Source organism: Ostrea edulis, chromosome 3 (assembly GCF_947568905.1).
Source record: "Ostrea edulis chromosome 3, xbOstEdul1.1, whole genome shotgun sequence".
In the NCBI taxonomy this organism is placed as follows: domain Eukaryota; kingdom Metazoa; phylum Mollusca; class Bivalvia; order Ostreida; family Ostreidae; genus Ostrea; species Ostrea edulis.
In genome coordinates, this window is record NC_079166.1 from 76,087,631 (window position 1) to 76,102,634 (window position 15,004).

The 15,004-nt window shown below is 34.2% G+C and overlaps 1 protein-coding gene across 1 annotated transcript in view; it reads left to right on the forward strand.

Annotated features, from left to right (window-relative positions):
- The first annotated feature begins 1,085 nt into the window (after nucleotides 1-1,085).
- Nucleotides 1,086-15,004, forward strand: part of LOC125677079 (uncharacterized) — an 80,600-nt gene continuing 66,681 nt past the window's right edge. The window contains exons 1-6 of the mRNA XM_056159027.1: nucleotides 1,086-1,097; nucleotides 2,937-3,131; nucleotides 4,470-4,577; nucleotides 8,660-8,726; nucleotides 8,878-9,104; nucleotides 9,685-9,753. Coding sequence (XP_056015002.1) covers nucleotides 2,939-3,131; nucleotides 4,470-4,577; nucleotides 8,660-8,726; nucleotides 8,878-9,104; nucleotides 9,685-9,753 — 664 coding nt within the window. The 5' untranslated portion in view covers nucleotides 1,086-1,097; nucleotides 2,937-2,938. The remainder of the gene's footprint in view (nucleotides 1,098-2,936; nucleotides 3,132-4,469; nucleotides 4,578-8,659; nucleotides 8,727-8,877; nucleotides 9,105-9,684; nucleotides 9,754-15,004) is intronic.

A 15,004-nucleotide genomic window follows, 5' to 3' on the forward strand; every position in this document is an offset into this window, starting at 1 on the left:
ATTTGAATGTCCATTGAATTAATTAATTCAATATCTCTTTGCTGCACATCTGGTTTTGCGTCACATTTTGAGATTATTTTTATCTCGATCCCTGATCCCTGATGCTTGATGCGCGTATGTTCCCAAATATATAATACGCATAGAACGCTGATACTTTGTTAAGTACATTTTACCATTTAGCTGTTTGTCTATTATTCCAAAAGTTTGATCGTATTTTTTACAGGTTTTCTTACTTTTGATTCAATGTTTATATTAAATATCCACCTCGTGAGTGTCCTACATCCGTACTCATATTACGAAGGATCAACTTTAGAATAATAAAACAACTTTTTTTTTTACAATCTATAGGAAGCATTAATTTAAATGCACCATAACATACATAGTGCAATTAAATTGATGCTTACTGTAGATTGTTTAAAATCGCTGTTTGATATTAAAATTGTTATAAGGTTTTTAGTAGAAACAAATGAAACTTGAAATGTTGCTGTCATATTGTTAGTATATGTAAATCCATTGAATATTATACTTGTTGTGGAAAATCATTGGCGTTTTATGTTCGTACTGCATACGATATTGTGTATACAATAGGTACTGTGTATTGGGTTGTGAGATATAATCGCGTAAAGAGTTTACTTCACTACACGACACGATATAAGTTATATTCAATGAATTAGACATTTAAATCAGAATTAAATATTTTAGTAATGTATTCTTTTACTAAACACCATGTATGCAAAAAATACAATATATTTAATGTTGATCTGTGGTATACTTTCAGATCAATGCATCATGGAATATTTCATATACAGGGACCGTGGAGAAGAGGGCACGGAAAACTACACATCATAGTTTGCAGGATCCATGTGGAGTAACAACAGACGGTAAATATAGTGGTTTATATGGGATGACAGCATCCGGTAAGTAAAATGATTTATCTGAAGTTACAACAGCCGGAAAGTATAATGATTGCTGTGTTATAACAACAGCCGGTACGTATAATGGCATCTCCTTAGTGACAACAGCCGGTAAGTATGGTGGTCTCTGTGGAGTAACAACATTTGGTAAGTATAATGGTTTCTGTGGAGTAACAACAGACGGTAATTATAATGGTGTTTTGGAGTGACAACAGCCGGTACGTATAATGGTTTATGTGAAGTGACAACATCTTGTAAGCATATTGTTTTCTGTGGAGTGACAACGTCCATTAAGTAATATGTATACGGTGTGACCGTTGGACCGAGCGAAGCATGTACGTAACTCCGTGTCCCGAGTGGTAATCATGATTCCGTTAAGTACGGTGGATTATGATTCATTTAAAAATGTATATTTTGAATGAAATTTCCTTGCGCTAAACACCCAGTAACATCTCAATATTAAAGGAGTTTATATGGGGACAACAGTTTTACATGATCCGCCTATTCATTGAACGCGGGAAATAAAACGCAAGGTGACGTAAACTGTGCATTGTGACGTCACATTTACCCTCGACTTTTTTCTCTTTTTCAAAGCAAACAATTATAAACAACAATAATACATTCCGTATGCAATGAAAAAGGCCGTTAAAACTAAACAAAATTAACCAATAAATTCAAAATGGTAAAAAAGTAACCGCAATTTTATCGTATATTCTTATTCAAAGAAACTCATGAACTCGTTCATCTATTTAGTCGTATCACGGTTTTATATGTATTTATTTGCTAAAACCTGTTACAATTATAATTATACTATTCACTTTGAACAAACTGAGTGTTTAAATTACGAATTGTACGTAAGAATCTTATATTATTGGCATTCAAAATAAAACACGAATAACTGTTGAAGCAGGTGATGAAAAAAAAAAATGGCGGCGCTCATAGGAATGACGGAAATTTCAGTGAACGTATATAGAGATTATCTCTTTTTCTTTTGCTGATTTTGACTTTTTTCTTTTACATACGTGTTACCTTTAGAGCCTTGCTTCGCGGACGGGCCTTCGGCCCGTCCGAGCTTCGCTTGGTATAATGGTTTCTGTGGCGTGACAACAGCCGGTTAGTATGGTGGTCTCTGTGGAGTAACAACAGTCGGGAAGTATAGAGATTTCTGTTGGCTAACAACAGGTGGTAAGTAAAATGGTTTATGTGGAGTGACAACAGTCGGCAAGTCTAATGATTTCTGTGGAGTGACAACAGCCGATAATTATAATGGTTTCTGTGGAGTGACTGTATCCGGTAAATATAATGGTTTATGTGGGGTGACAACAGTCGGTAAGTGAAATGTTTTCCGTGCAGTAACGACGACCGGTAAGTATCCCAAGTTGTTACAATGTTGGAGATTAATGCACAAAACAAAATGTGATGATTTACGTTATCATTGCTTAACTGTTGTTATACGCAATAACCCGAGTAAACCTAATACATCGAGTAAAAGATATCCATACGTTGGATAAAATACACAATGCTGTGACTTATTGTTGAGTCGCCTTCCGCTACCAAACATAAAAACACATATCTTGGTAATAGGTTACTCGATTGCAACATTCTGAAAAATTAATCTTTAGATCGGGCAGCTATTGTTGTATCGAAAGTGAATCGTACCTAATCATCACTAATTTGTATACAAGGGTTGCTGAAACGAAACATAATTTTTGTAACTCCTTTTTCTGAAGGGTTCCAATTTCTTTTTAGTTTCAATATTCTGCATTGTTTTAATTTCAGATAAGGTACATTGTACATTAGGAGAAAAAACCATTTGTTAACTGTCTTTTATTTAAAATACAGTTAAGTTCTCAAATTCAAACACTTTTGAATCCTTTGAAAATAATATCCTCATCATCTGATTTTTCAAATTTCTTACAATATCATACCAAGACTTAGTATGTACAATGCATCAACACTATCTCTAATTTTTAACTTTTGTTCCGTCTTGACACTTTCTTCTTTCTACTCTGATATCAAAAGGTATGAACTACCATGGCTTTGGCTACATTGTGGACTCCTGTCCTGTAAATGAGACGGAACAGAGAGCAGCTGCTAGGAGACTGAACTGTGGTGTGGATCAATATAGAAACAGTCAGTATGTCTGTGCTCCAAATCCGCAACGGACGGCTATTGTTGAATATTGCTACAGTGGCACTGTGGGACTTCAAAATCCAGGTAGTACGCCTTAGACATCACCAAATTGTCCTTGTCTGATGTTTAAAAAATCATATTCTTTACAACCGTAGATGTGTAAGAAAAACTAACTGCACAATGATGTAGAGCACGTAGAGCAGGAATGCCTTTACCAGCGATGTATATTTCATGATTCCTAGGATAGAGTTTAGACTTCAGGCCTAGCTAAAATTTAGTATGCAGTGTTTATGTATAAAACATACAATTCATATTCTAAATGCTATTGATTATAAATTCAAGCTAAATAGATATTCAAAAGCAGCATGTAGGCCTTTACTAAACTTGTAAATTTCATGGCCTCAGTGGTAGAGGCTTTGTTATTAGGGTATGGCCAAAGGGGTCAGTAAAACTGCCAAATAATGACAAATGTTCAAACATCTTCTCCACAACCATGACAACTGCACAGCTGTAAGGAAAGGTAAATCCATGTACAGTAACTCGCTTCTAAAGTGGAATAAAAATAGTGTCATTATTGTCCTTATCATTTAAAGGGCTTTTTTAAGTTTACTACAATTAGGGTATAAAAGGTAAATGCATATTTAGGAAATGCAGAAAAGGATATACCAACATTGTGATTTTTTTATGCCCCCGAGATGGAAGATCCGAGGGGGGGGGGGGTATATTGTTTTTGTCCTGTCTGTCATTCTGTCTGAAACTTTAACCTTACTAATAACTTTTGACCAGTAAGGGCTGGTGACCTTGGAGTTTGACCTACTTTTTGAAAACTTAACCTTGCTAATAACTTAAGTAAGTGATAGAGCTTTGCTATTTTACAGGAATATTCCTTGTGACAAGAACTTTCCGTGGATACTAAACCTTTTGCCCTTTACATTTGACCTACTTTTAAAAAAATTGACATTGGTCATAACTTCTAAATGGTAAATATTAGAGTTTTCATATTGCACATGAGGATTTCTTGTGACAAGATCTTTCTACTAGTAGCAATATATTCATCCTTCATTGTGACCTTGGCCATTATCGGGGGCATTTATTTCACAAACACATCTTGTTTTACTCTAGGACGGGTTCACATTAGTCAGACCGTGTTAATGTTACATATTTCATTTTATTTAAAGTCTTTTATCAGTATAGGCACTTTCGGGGGTATGTAAGTTTTAAAAACACATATTGTTTTATACAGTTGCTGGATATTAGACTTGAGCTTACAGATGTAGAACAGGAAATCTTTGATACATCTGATAACCCAGGTGGCCTAGTGATCGATACTTTAAGTAATACTCAGTTCTGTACGGATATTTTGTATCCGACACTTCCTGTACTTATTGATATTGATACTGTAACCACTTGCTCTCCAACCAGGCACCTGTTTGAAAGTATACAATGATGAAAGTTATGACTCAGTTAACTGTACCAACTTTAAGAAGGGCTGTACAACGGATTACTTCAATAGTGCTAATCTGTATAAATGTAAGTACACTATATTGATTTAAATAATGGTTATGCATACATTCTAGTGACACTCTAGTTTTTAGCTCACCTGAGCTGAAAGCTCAAGTGAGCTTTTCTGATCGCTTTTTGTCCGTCGTCTGTTTGTCTGTCTGTCCGTCTGTCTGTTAAACTTTTCACATTTTCGACTTCTTCTCCAGAACCACTGCGACAATTTCAACCAAGCATGGCCAAAAGCATCCTTGGATGAAGGCCTTTCAAGTTTGTTCAAATGAAGGGCCATGTCCTTGTCAAAGGGGAGATAATCACAAAAATGCAAAAATAGGGTAGGGTCATTTAAAAATCTTCTTCTCAAGAACCACTAGGCCAGAAGAGCTGAATTTTACCTGAAAGCTTCCTGACATAGTGCAAATTCAAGTTTGTTCAAATCATGGCCCCCGGGGGTAGGATGGGGCCACAATAGGGGATCAAAGTTTTACATTCAAAAATATATAGGGAAAAACTTTAAAAATCTTCTTCTCAAGAACCAATGAGCCAGAAAAGCTGAGATTTACATGAAAGCTTCCTGACATAATGCAAATTCAAGTTTGTTCAAATCATGGCTCCCGGGGGTAGGATGGTGCCACAATAGGGGATCAAATTTTTTCATACAAATATATAGGAAAATTGTTTAAAAGCCTTCTTCTCAAGAACCACTAATTTAGAAAAGCTGAGATTCACATGGAAGCTTCCTCACATAATACAGATTCAAGTTTGTTCAAATCATGGGCCCATGGGATTGGATGGGGCCACAATAGGTGATCAAAGTTTTACATACGAATATATAGGAAAAGTCTTTAAAAATCTTCCTCTCAAGAACCACTGAGTCAGAAAAGCTTATTTTTACATGAAAACTTTCTGATATAGTGCAGATTCAAGTTTGTTCAAATCATGGCCCCCGGGGATAGGATGGGGTCCCAAGGGGGATCAAAGTTTTGCACACAAATATATAGGGAAAAACTTTAAAAATCTTCATCTCAAGAACCAATAAACCAGAAAAGCTTAGATTTACATGAAAGCTTCCTGACATAATGCAGGTTGAAGTTTGTTCAAATCATGGACCCCGGGTGTTGGATGGGGCCACAATAGGGGATCAAAATTTTACATGCAAATATATAGGAAAAATCTTTAAAAATCTTCTCAAGAACCACTGAGCCAGAAAAGCTGATTTTAACATGAAAACTTTCTGACATAGTGCAAATTCAAGCTTGTTCAAATCATGGGCCCCGGGGGTTAAATGGGGCCACAATAGGGGATCAAACTTTTACATACAAATATATAGGAATAATCTTTAAAAATCTTCTTCTCAAGAACCACTGAGTCAGAAAAGCTGATTTTTATAAGAACACTTTCTGACATAGTGCAAATTCAAGTTTGTTCAAACTATGGCCCCCGGGGATAGGATGGTGCCACAATAGGGGATCAAATTTTTTCATACAAATATATAGGAAAATTGATTAAAAACCTTCTCAAGAACCACTTATTTAGAAAAGCTTAGATGTACATGGAAGCTTCCTGATATAATGCAGATTCAAGTTTGTTCAAATGATGGGCCCCTGGGATTGGATGGGGCCACAATAGGGGATCAAAGTTTTACATACGAATATATAGGAAAAATCTTTTAATATATTCTTCTCAAGAACCACTGAGCCAGAAAAGCTGAGATTTAAATGAAAGCTTCCTGACATAATGCAGCTTCAACTTGTTCACATCATTGGCCCCGGGGGTTAAATGGGGCCACAATAGGGGATCAAAATTTTACATACAAATATATAGGAATAATCTTTAAAAATATTCTTCTCAAGAACCACTGAGTTAGAAAAGCTGATTTTAACATGAAAACTTTCTGACATAGTGCAAATTCAAGTTTGTTCAAATCATAGCCCCCGGGGCTAGGATTGGGCCACACTAGGGAATCAAAGTTTTACATACAAATATATAGGGAAAAACTTTAAAAATCTTCTCCGCAAGAACCACTAATTTAGAAAAGCTGAGATGTACATGGAATCTTCCTGACATAATGCAGATTCAAGTTTGTTCAAATCATGGGTCCGGAGGTTGGATGGGGCCACAATAGGGGATCAAAGTTTTACATACAAATATATACGAAAAATCTTTAACAATCTTTTTCTCAAGAACCACTGAGCCAGAAAAGCTGAGATTTAGATGAAAGCATCCTGACATAATGCAGTTTCAATTTTGTTCAAATCATGGACCCCGAGGGTTGGATGGTGCCACAATAGGGGATCAAAATTTTACATACAAATATATAGGAAAAAGTCTTTTAAAATCTTCTTCTCAAGAACCACTGAGCCAGGAAAGCTGATATTTACATGTAAACTTCCTGACATAATGCAGATTCAAGTTTGTTCAAATCATGGCCCCCGGGGATAGGATGGTGCCAGAAGGGGGAGGATCAAAGTTTTACATGCAAGATGAAGATAACGAACAGTGATCAATCTCATAATAACTCCTACAAGCAATACAAATTAGATAGTTGGGCAAACACGAACCCCTGGACACACCAGAGGTGGGATCAGGTGCCTAGGAGGAGTAAATATCTCCTACATACAAATATTTAGGGAAAAACTTTAAAAATCTTCTTCTCAAGAACTACTAAGCCAGAAAAGCTGAAATTTACATGAAAGCTTTCTGACATAATGCAGATTCACGTTTGTTCAAATCATAGCCCCGGGGGTAGGATGGGGCCACACGGGGGATCAAAGTTTTACATACAAATATACAGTTAAAATCTTTTTCTCAATAACCACTGAGTCAGAAAAGCTGATATTTACAAGAAAACTTTCTGACATAGTGCAGATTCAAGTTTGTTCAAATCATGGCCCCCGAGGGGTAGGATGGGCCACAAGTGAGATGGGGGGGGGGTCAAAGTTTTACATACAAATATAGGAGAAAGCTTTAAAAGTCTTCTTCTCAAGAACCATTGGGCTTAAGAAGTTGACATATTCATGAAAGCTTTCTGACAGTGTAGATTCAAGTTTGCAAAGGGTAGTTTGGGCCATAATAGGGACTAAGGTTTTACATGCAAATATATATGGAAAGTCTTCAGATATGGGCCAAGGTGTCTCAGGTGAGCGATTTGGCCCATGGGCCTCTTGTCCTTTTAGCTCTCAGAAGTTTTTTGTTATTTCGAATTTCCAACATTTCTGCTTGAGCATCACTGAAGAGACATTAGATGTCGCCATGTGTATCTGATACATCAAAATTGGTCACGTACAAGTTTTACATACATGCATGTTGTAAAATCAAAAGTTAATACATGATTCCATTAATTATGTTATGTTTTATCACAGCGTAAGTAAAAAAAATTAAAAATTTTAATCAATACAATATGTTTATACAGAAAATATAATGATGTATTGTTAACTATTGTAAATAAATCACATTTGTATGAAAAGTCATTGTAAATTTTAATGAAATACAAAAGATCAGAAAATACAAGTTAAGCCATTGTGAAAGGGATAGTAAGGGTCGTTTTATTTTAAATAATTGAAATGAGTCCATTTGACTAAACAGGTCACTTTTGTAATTAATAACAATTCCATGTATTTATCTGCACTTATTTCCAAATTTAAAACAATTATAATATTCATACATCCCCTCAATTTTTGCTTCCTGGAAAAAAAATCAATCTGTTATATAAGTTGGCACCTAATGTAGATTTTGACGCACAGTGGATCATTTCAAAGTTGATAAATTTCATTCATTTATCTTTTTAAAAATAATATTAGAAGGGAATAAGATGATTTTAGATGAAGAAACAAAATCAGCAAAATGAACTTTTCTACCCCTCTAAGTATGGTAAATACATTACATCTTTAATCAAGCGTACAAAGTAAGTTATAGGTTTCAATAGTAGGGTTAATGCTTTAAAAAACAACACAGAGTTAGATATGTTTGACAATAAAATCCTTGCATTTACATTTTATTCTGAACATGCGGTTGCACTCTGTGTAAAATTCCATATGTGATCTTTATGTGTTGCGGATTTACAGATATCACACAGAGTGTAAATATTTCAGGCTACCTTTTCTCTTTTTCAGATCCAGCCTGTCATCAAATTAATACCCAAGATCGATGCTATTATGAAGATCCAACCTGTCCAAATATGTAAGTTAAGAAAGATGGTAAGAAACAGAAAGAGGTTAAATTAACAAACAGATTATAAAGATAAGTCTATCGTTTCTGTTTTAAATAGAAAAGAATCCTGTTATGTTCTTGTTATATGAAATTAAAATATTGCTTTCACTACATAAAACAGGGAGACAACGCCTTTCTCGAATGAGACGTTCACTTCAACACCCAGAAATCTATCGAATATCACAGACACAACCTTTAATTCTACCATGAACACAGCCATTCAGTCTGATGACAATGTCCTAAAGGCAATACTAACAGGCAGTTTTGCTGGAGTCCTCGTTCTTGTTCTTGCAATCTTTCTATTTTGGATAGTCCGTTTGAGGAAAAGGAACAGAGCTAGAAAAGAAGGTACAAAACCTTATGCATCTACAAATTACAACAAAATTGTCTGAAGTACATGTCTTGATAAGGTGTATATTCATCCAATGATTTCGTTCTTGACACCACTATCAAAACAAGAAACATTACTTGCATGTTTTACAGGAATGAAATACATGCCATTGATATTATTTCATGTTCAGATGATGCTGTGTTTGGATAATTTGAACTCCTTGATAGAAATTGTTGTGTATTATTTTCGGTTGCTTATCCACTGAATTCATTGTAATCACTCGGCAATTCAGAAGTTCTTTTCATTACATCAGTTACACTGCATTATTGTTTGAAATAGTGTAAGTGGGTGCCAACTAGAGACATCAATAGAACTAATTAATTGGATGCTAACCAAAAGAACCAACTTTTCTGACAAAAAAGCACTGTATTTTCCAGAATACTTATAAATACAGTATCATTAGCAATTGATCCTGAGACTTGTGATACGGTAATTGAAGTAGAAGATAACGGATGCACATCGAGCGATAACTTTTACATGTATATGTTAACGACTACATGTATACTGATTATGATGTTTTAAAAAATTCTTTTTCAGAAATTTCATATGAACTTGAAAGGTTTATCAATGTAGATACGGACTCACGACGCAGCACATCAACGATAGGTATAAAAGAATATATTTACAAACTCCCAGTATAAGTAAAACTGATAACTAATAAGAAAAAGAGGACCATATTGAAAAATTGATATTGACTACTACCTCCAGAATCAATGTTCTAAAACCACAAAATATTTCAGAAGAAAAAGCGAAATCCATTTTTTTCTATACTAACGTGTTTCGAAGCTAAGTATTTAATGGTAGCATTTTGCATGTTTGAAATTTAGATTATCAATAGAAAATATATTTCAAAATTCCTAATATTGCCAATGTAAAACTCAGTAAAAGGACTAAGGTGAATAGGACTTGGAATCTAATATACATGTATATCAGACATTACCTATAAATTGCATACACCAATTATGTAATTATGACCCCATATATATTAAGATCATAACATAGTTATGGCCCAAATTACTTTGTCTGTAATGCAACATTGAAAGCAACATTCATCAAAGTAGCTTGCATCGTTAACCTTGTTGTAACCATATAAAAACAGGTGATCCTCATTTCACATAAATCTACCGTGTTACAAAAAAATAAATTGTTATGATGTATTTACCATCCTTCCTGATCAATGAAGTCGTCACACCACTGCTACTTGATCGTCTCCCAATCTAGGCACGTAACATCGTCTCTCAAGGGAATGGATTGGTGTAGGTGAGAAGAATTAAAGTTGACTTGTCTAAATTTGTTGATATCCCTTAGGGAGGGAGAATTTGGATACTTCATTGAGAACATTACCTGAAAAGGTTTTCCCAAGGCTTCGGTTTCTTAAATCACACATGTGTGTGTATGGACGGGGGACAGTGCTCATCTTAAATTCATAATTAATATACTATCATGTTATCTTGGTATGTCTATCACGCAGACATTTTAATCAAACTGCATCAACACCGCTAAACTTTGCAAAACAATATTCCACACACCATCCTTATACTTACTGACACTTTAACTGACTCCCTCATTGAGATAATCCAATACCTTTATTCTACCCATACAAACATATTAAAAACACATAAATCTAAAATTAGTACATTGTATAGTTTAATTCTTCAAATACAGTATAACGTAAGATAAGCAAAAAGGTGCTCCAAACAGGCTTTGTCCTTTGTCCTGGGATACTAGGGAAAATGAGGGTTCATGTCCCTTTCGAAGAGAAGATAATCACAAAAATGCAAAAATAGGGTGAGGTTATTTAAGAACCACTGGGTCAAAGGAGTTGAAACTCATATGACAGCTTCCTCACATTGTGCAAATTAAAGTGTGTTAAAAGGTTAGGGTTGGGCCGCAATAGGGGGTAATAGATTTACATATACATATAGTGAAAATCTTTATAAAAAAATCTTATCAAAAACCAATGAGCCAGAAAAGTATAAATTTATTTGAAAGCTTCCTGATATAGTGCAGATTAAAGTGTGTTAAAATCATGGTCCATGGGGTTAGAGTTGGGCCGCAATAGGGGATAGTGGATTTACATGCACATATAGTGAAGATATTTTTAAAAAATCGTATCAAGAACCACTGCGCCAGAAAAGTACAAATTTATTTGAAAGCTTCCTGACATAGTGCAGATTCAAGTTTGTTAAAATCATAACCTCCGGGGAAGGATTGAGCCATAATAAGGAATCAAAAATTTGCATATAAAAATATCTGGAAAATCTTCAAAAAAATTCTCAAGAGCCACTCGACCAGAAAAGTTTATATTCACATAACAGCTTCCTGACATAGAGTAGATACAAGTTTGTTCAAAGCATGGCCCCCAGGGGGTAGAGTGGGACCACTATTAAAGGGAATCAAAGTTTTGCATGCATATACATGTATATTAGGGAAATCTTTAAAACTTTTCCTCAAGAGCCACTCTTCCAGACAAGTTTATATCTATATGATAGATTCCTGACGTAGTATAGATTTAAATCTATAAACATCATGGTTCCGGGGGCTAGGATGGGACCACACTAGGGGATCAACGTTTTACATACAAATGTGTAAGGAAATCTTTTAAAAATCTACTTTCAAAAACTACTGAGCCAGGGAAGTTTACATTTATATGAAAGCTGTCAGACATAGTGCAGATTCAAGTTTGTAGAATCATGGCCCCTGGGAGTAAGTTGGGGACACATTAGAGATCAGAATCTTACACGCGAATATATAGAGATAATTCTTTAAATATTGGTCAATGTGACTCAGGTGAGCGATTTGGCCCACGGACCCCTTATTTACCCTGTTGATATATTAATGATATCCTTACATTCATTCAACGATTGATAAGATCTTTAAACAAAAGCTCAAAACCAACTTGAGCTTTGGTGCAATCCAGATAGTCTTCAAATATGCTTATTTTGCACGTTTCTGTTTTAACTTTTGATGTGAATGTAACTTGTATCATTTAAGAAGCATCTGATTTTGGTTAATGTAATATTCTAATTCATCACATGATACGCTGGATGGTTCACATTTTTAGATATTTCTAACTGGATTCATTTTGCTTCTCACTTCTTCGGAATATTTCTGGAGACTTCTCAATGTCAGGAGTATTAATACACTTAATTCTATCTGGCAATGCGACAGAAAATAATGAGATGTATGACACGCTTATTTATAATATTCCTCTATAAAGCTATATTGTATGATTTATGAGATATCTTCTATCTTTCATAAGATATCTGATCAATATCAATTTTATAAGATATCTTGTGTAAGGTACAGTTTGTATGTTATCTCAAAAGATGTATATGGTATGTTATAAACTATATACGACATTCCTAAACTTTACGCAATATATTCTATATTATGTACTATACGTTATAAAGTCTATTGGATATCTTATTAAAAAAAATGAAGATATCTTATAAATTTCTTTTTAGAAGATATCATGTAAAGCATATAACATATATTTTATCTTTTGTAAGATATCTCACCAAATTTATAAGATATTTTATAAGATAATGAATATTTATAAGATGTCTCGTCAACTATATGAGGCGTCTTATAAAATAAACAAAGTATTTAATATGTTTTGTTAGATATCTTACAAAAGTAAACTCAAATGATACTTGATAAAGTATGAACTATATAACAAATTTCACCTTGATCAGTTATCTTGTATATTCAACTCGTCATATCTTACAGTTTATGAGATATATCATAAAATATAGGTTACAATATATATTATATTATATCTTATAAAGTTTATGAGATAAATTATATACTCTATAAGTTATATCCTATGTTCAATGATATATCTTATAAGGAAAATAATATATCTCATATTTTTATAGGAAATGTTATAAAGGATGAAAGGAGTAGATAACGAATAGTGATGAAAGGACATAAGAATCTCATAAATTTTTAAGTCATCTTATAAAATTTTAAAGATATCTTATAACATTGATGATATTTTTAGAGAGTAATAAATATGAAAACGGCGTACCATAGGAGGTGATCCGATCTGTGTGTATAATTTTATCAATGTGACGGAGATTTTGCATGGAATTATTCATTTTACGATGATGTTCAAGAAATGAGTAAAATGTGTTGATTTTTAATTATACAGTGAAAACCCAGTATATGATTACTCAGCAATTCGTGGTTTTTTTTCAAAACAGTTGTGAAGTAGATATTTATTGTTTGAGAGATACGAGCGTATTTAGCAGTTTCATTAATTAATGATAAATGCTACGTGTATATAATTTTTTGATAGACGAACCTCACTAAGTGGAACTAAAATTAATGTCGGAATTTTGTCATTGAAACAGATAACAACTTTTGAATTTCTTCCATTGAATATCTCAACATTGCAACAATGACATCGAACCTATTTTATTAAAAACATAAATTCATTTCCCGTTGTTAAAAGAGAATATTTACATTTCCAATATTTTGCCTTCAACATCTTTACCAACTGTAATGATAGCAAGTCCAATAGAAATGTTATGCAGCCGTGAACAATGTGCGTATGAATATTGATAGATATAGGTACATCTAGGTCTATTTTAAAGGCCGAAGCAAATGAATGTAGAATGTAAATAGAAAAAAAAATCATTTTGATAATACATGAGGACATGAGGACATGAACTGCGAACACTTCACGCCAGCATATTTTTTCACGACGACCCACGGTGATTCATGAAGTATGCTGACGTAAAACAACACAGTTCATGACCTCATGCATTATCGAAAATTGTTTTAAAAAAAGATACGTTTTGGTGTCAAATGAAAATGTAAAACCATCACTTTAAAATTAGTTGTACATGTGGATAGAACAGGGTGTGGTCAACAAAAACTTATAGGTTAAAACTTGAGAAGAAAAGACACATTTCTCACAATATTTTTCTGAGGTTTCCAGAATGATTTCAAAAGAAATATACAAAATCAAAGTTCAAGGCCAGAGGTTTAAGTATTACGTTATTCTACAATCCCATAAAACACGACAGACAGTTTGTAAAACACTTGATATTCCGTGTACCTCGAATACATCTCATGCCATTTTTCATTAACCATTGTCGCCGTTGTTGTTTGTAATCTATACTATTCTATACTATATTCCCATTGTAAAATGGTAAAAACGTGGTATCCGTATCGCGGCAGGCATTGGCACGTTATAGAACCATCACCGTTATGTCCCTCAGCATGGGTCTAAATTTGTGGTACTTTACGTACAGCTGCAATCAAATTAAAATTAGATCCGATGTGTAGCAATTAGTAGATGAACAGGTCATAGGATCTAATTTGAATTAGATTGCCTAGAGCTGGCGAGGTAGAAATATGAATGAAAAATGTTCAACGGAATGTCTTTAAAAATATTCTTCTCAAAAACCAATGAAGCAGAAGAGCTGAAATTTATATGAAAGCTTCATGACATAGTGCAGATTCAAATTTGTTCAAACCATGGTCCCCGGGGATAGAATGGGGCCACAAAAGGGGATCAAAATTTTACATAGACATATATAGGGAAAATCTTTAAAAAAGTCTTCTCAAGAGCCAATTAGCCAGAAGAGCTAAGAATTACATAAAAGCTTCCTGACATAGTGCAGATTCAAGTTTGTTCAAATCAAGGCCCCCGAGGGTGGGTCGGGGCCACAATAGGGGATGGAAGTTTTACATGATACTACATAAAGAAAATCTTTAAAAATTATCTTCTCAAGAACCAATGAGCCAGAGGAGCTGAGATTTACATGAAAGCTTCCTGACAGAGTGCAGATTCAAGTTTGTAAAAATCATGACGTCCAGGGGTAGGTTGAGGCCACAATACGGA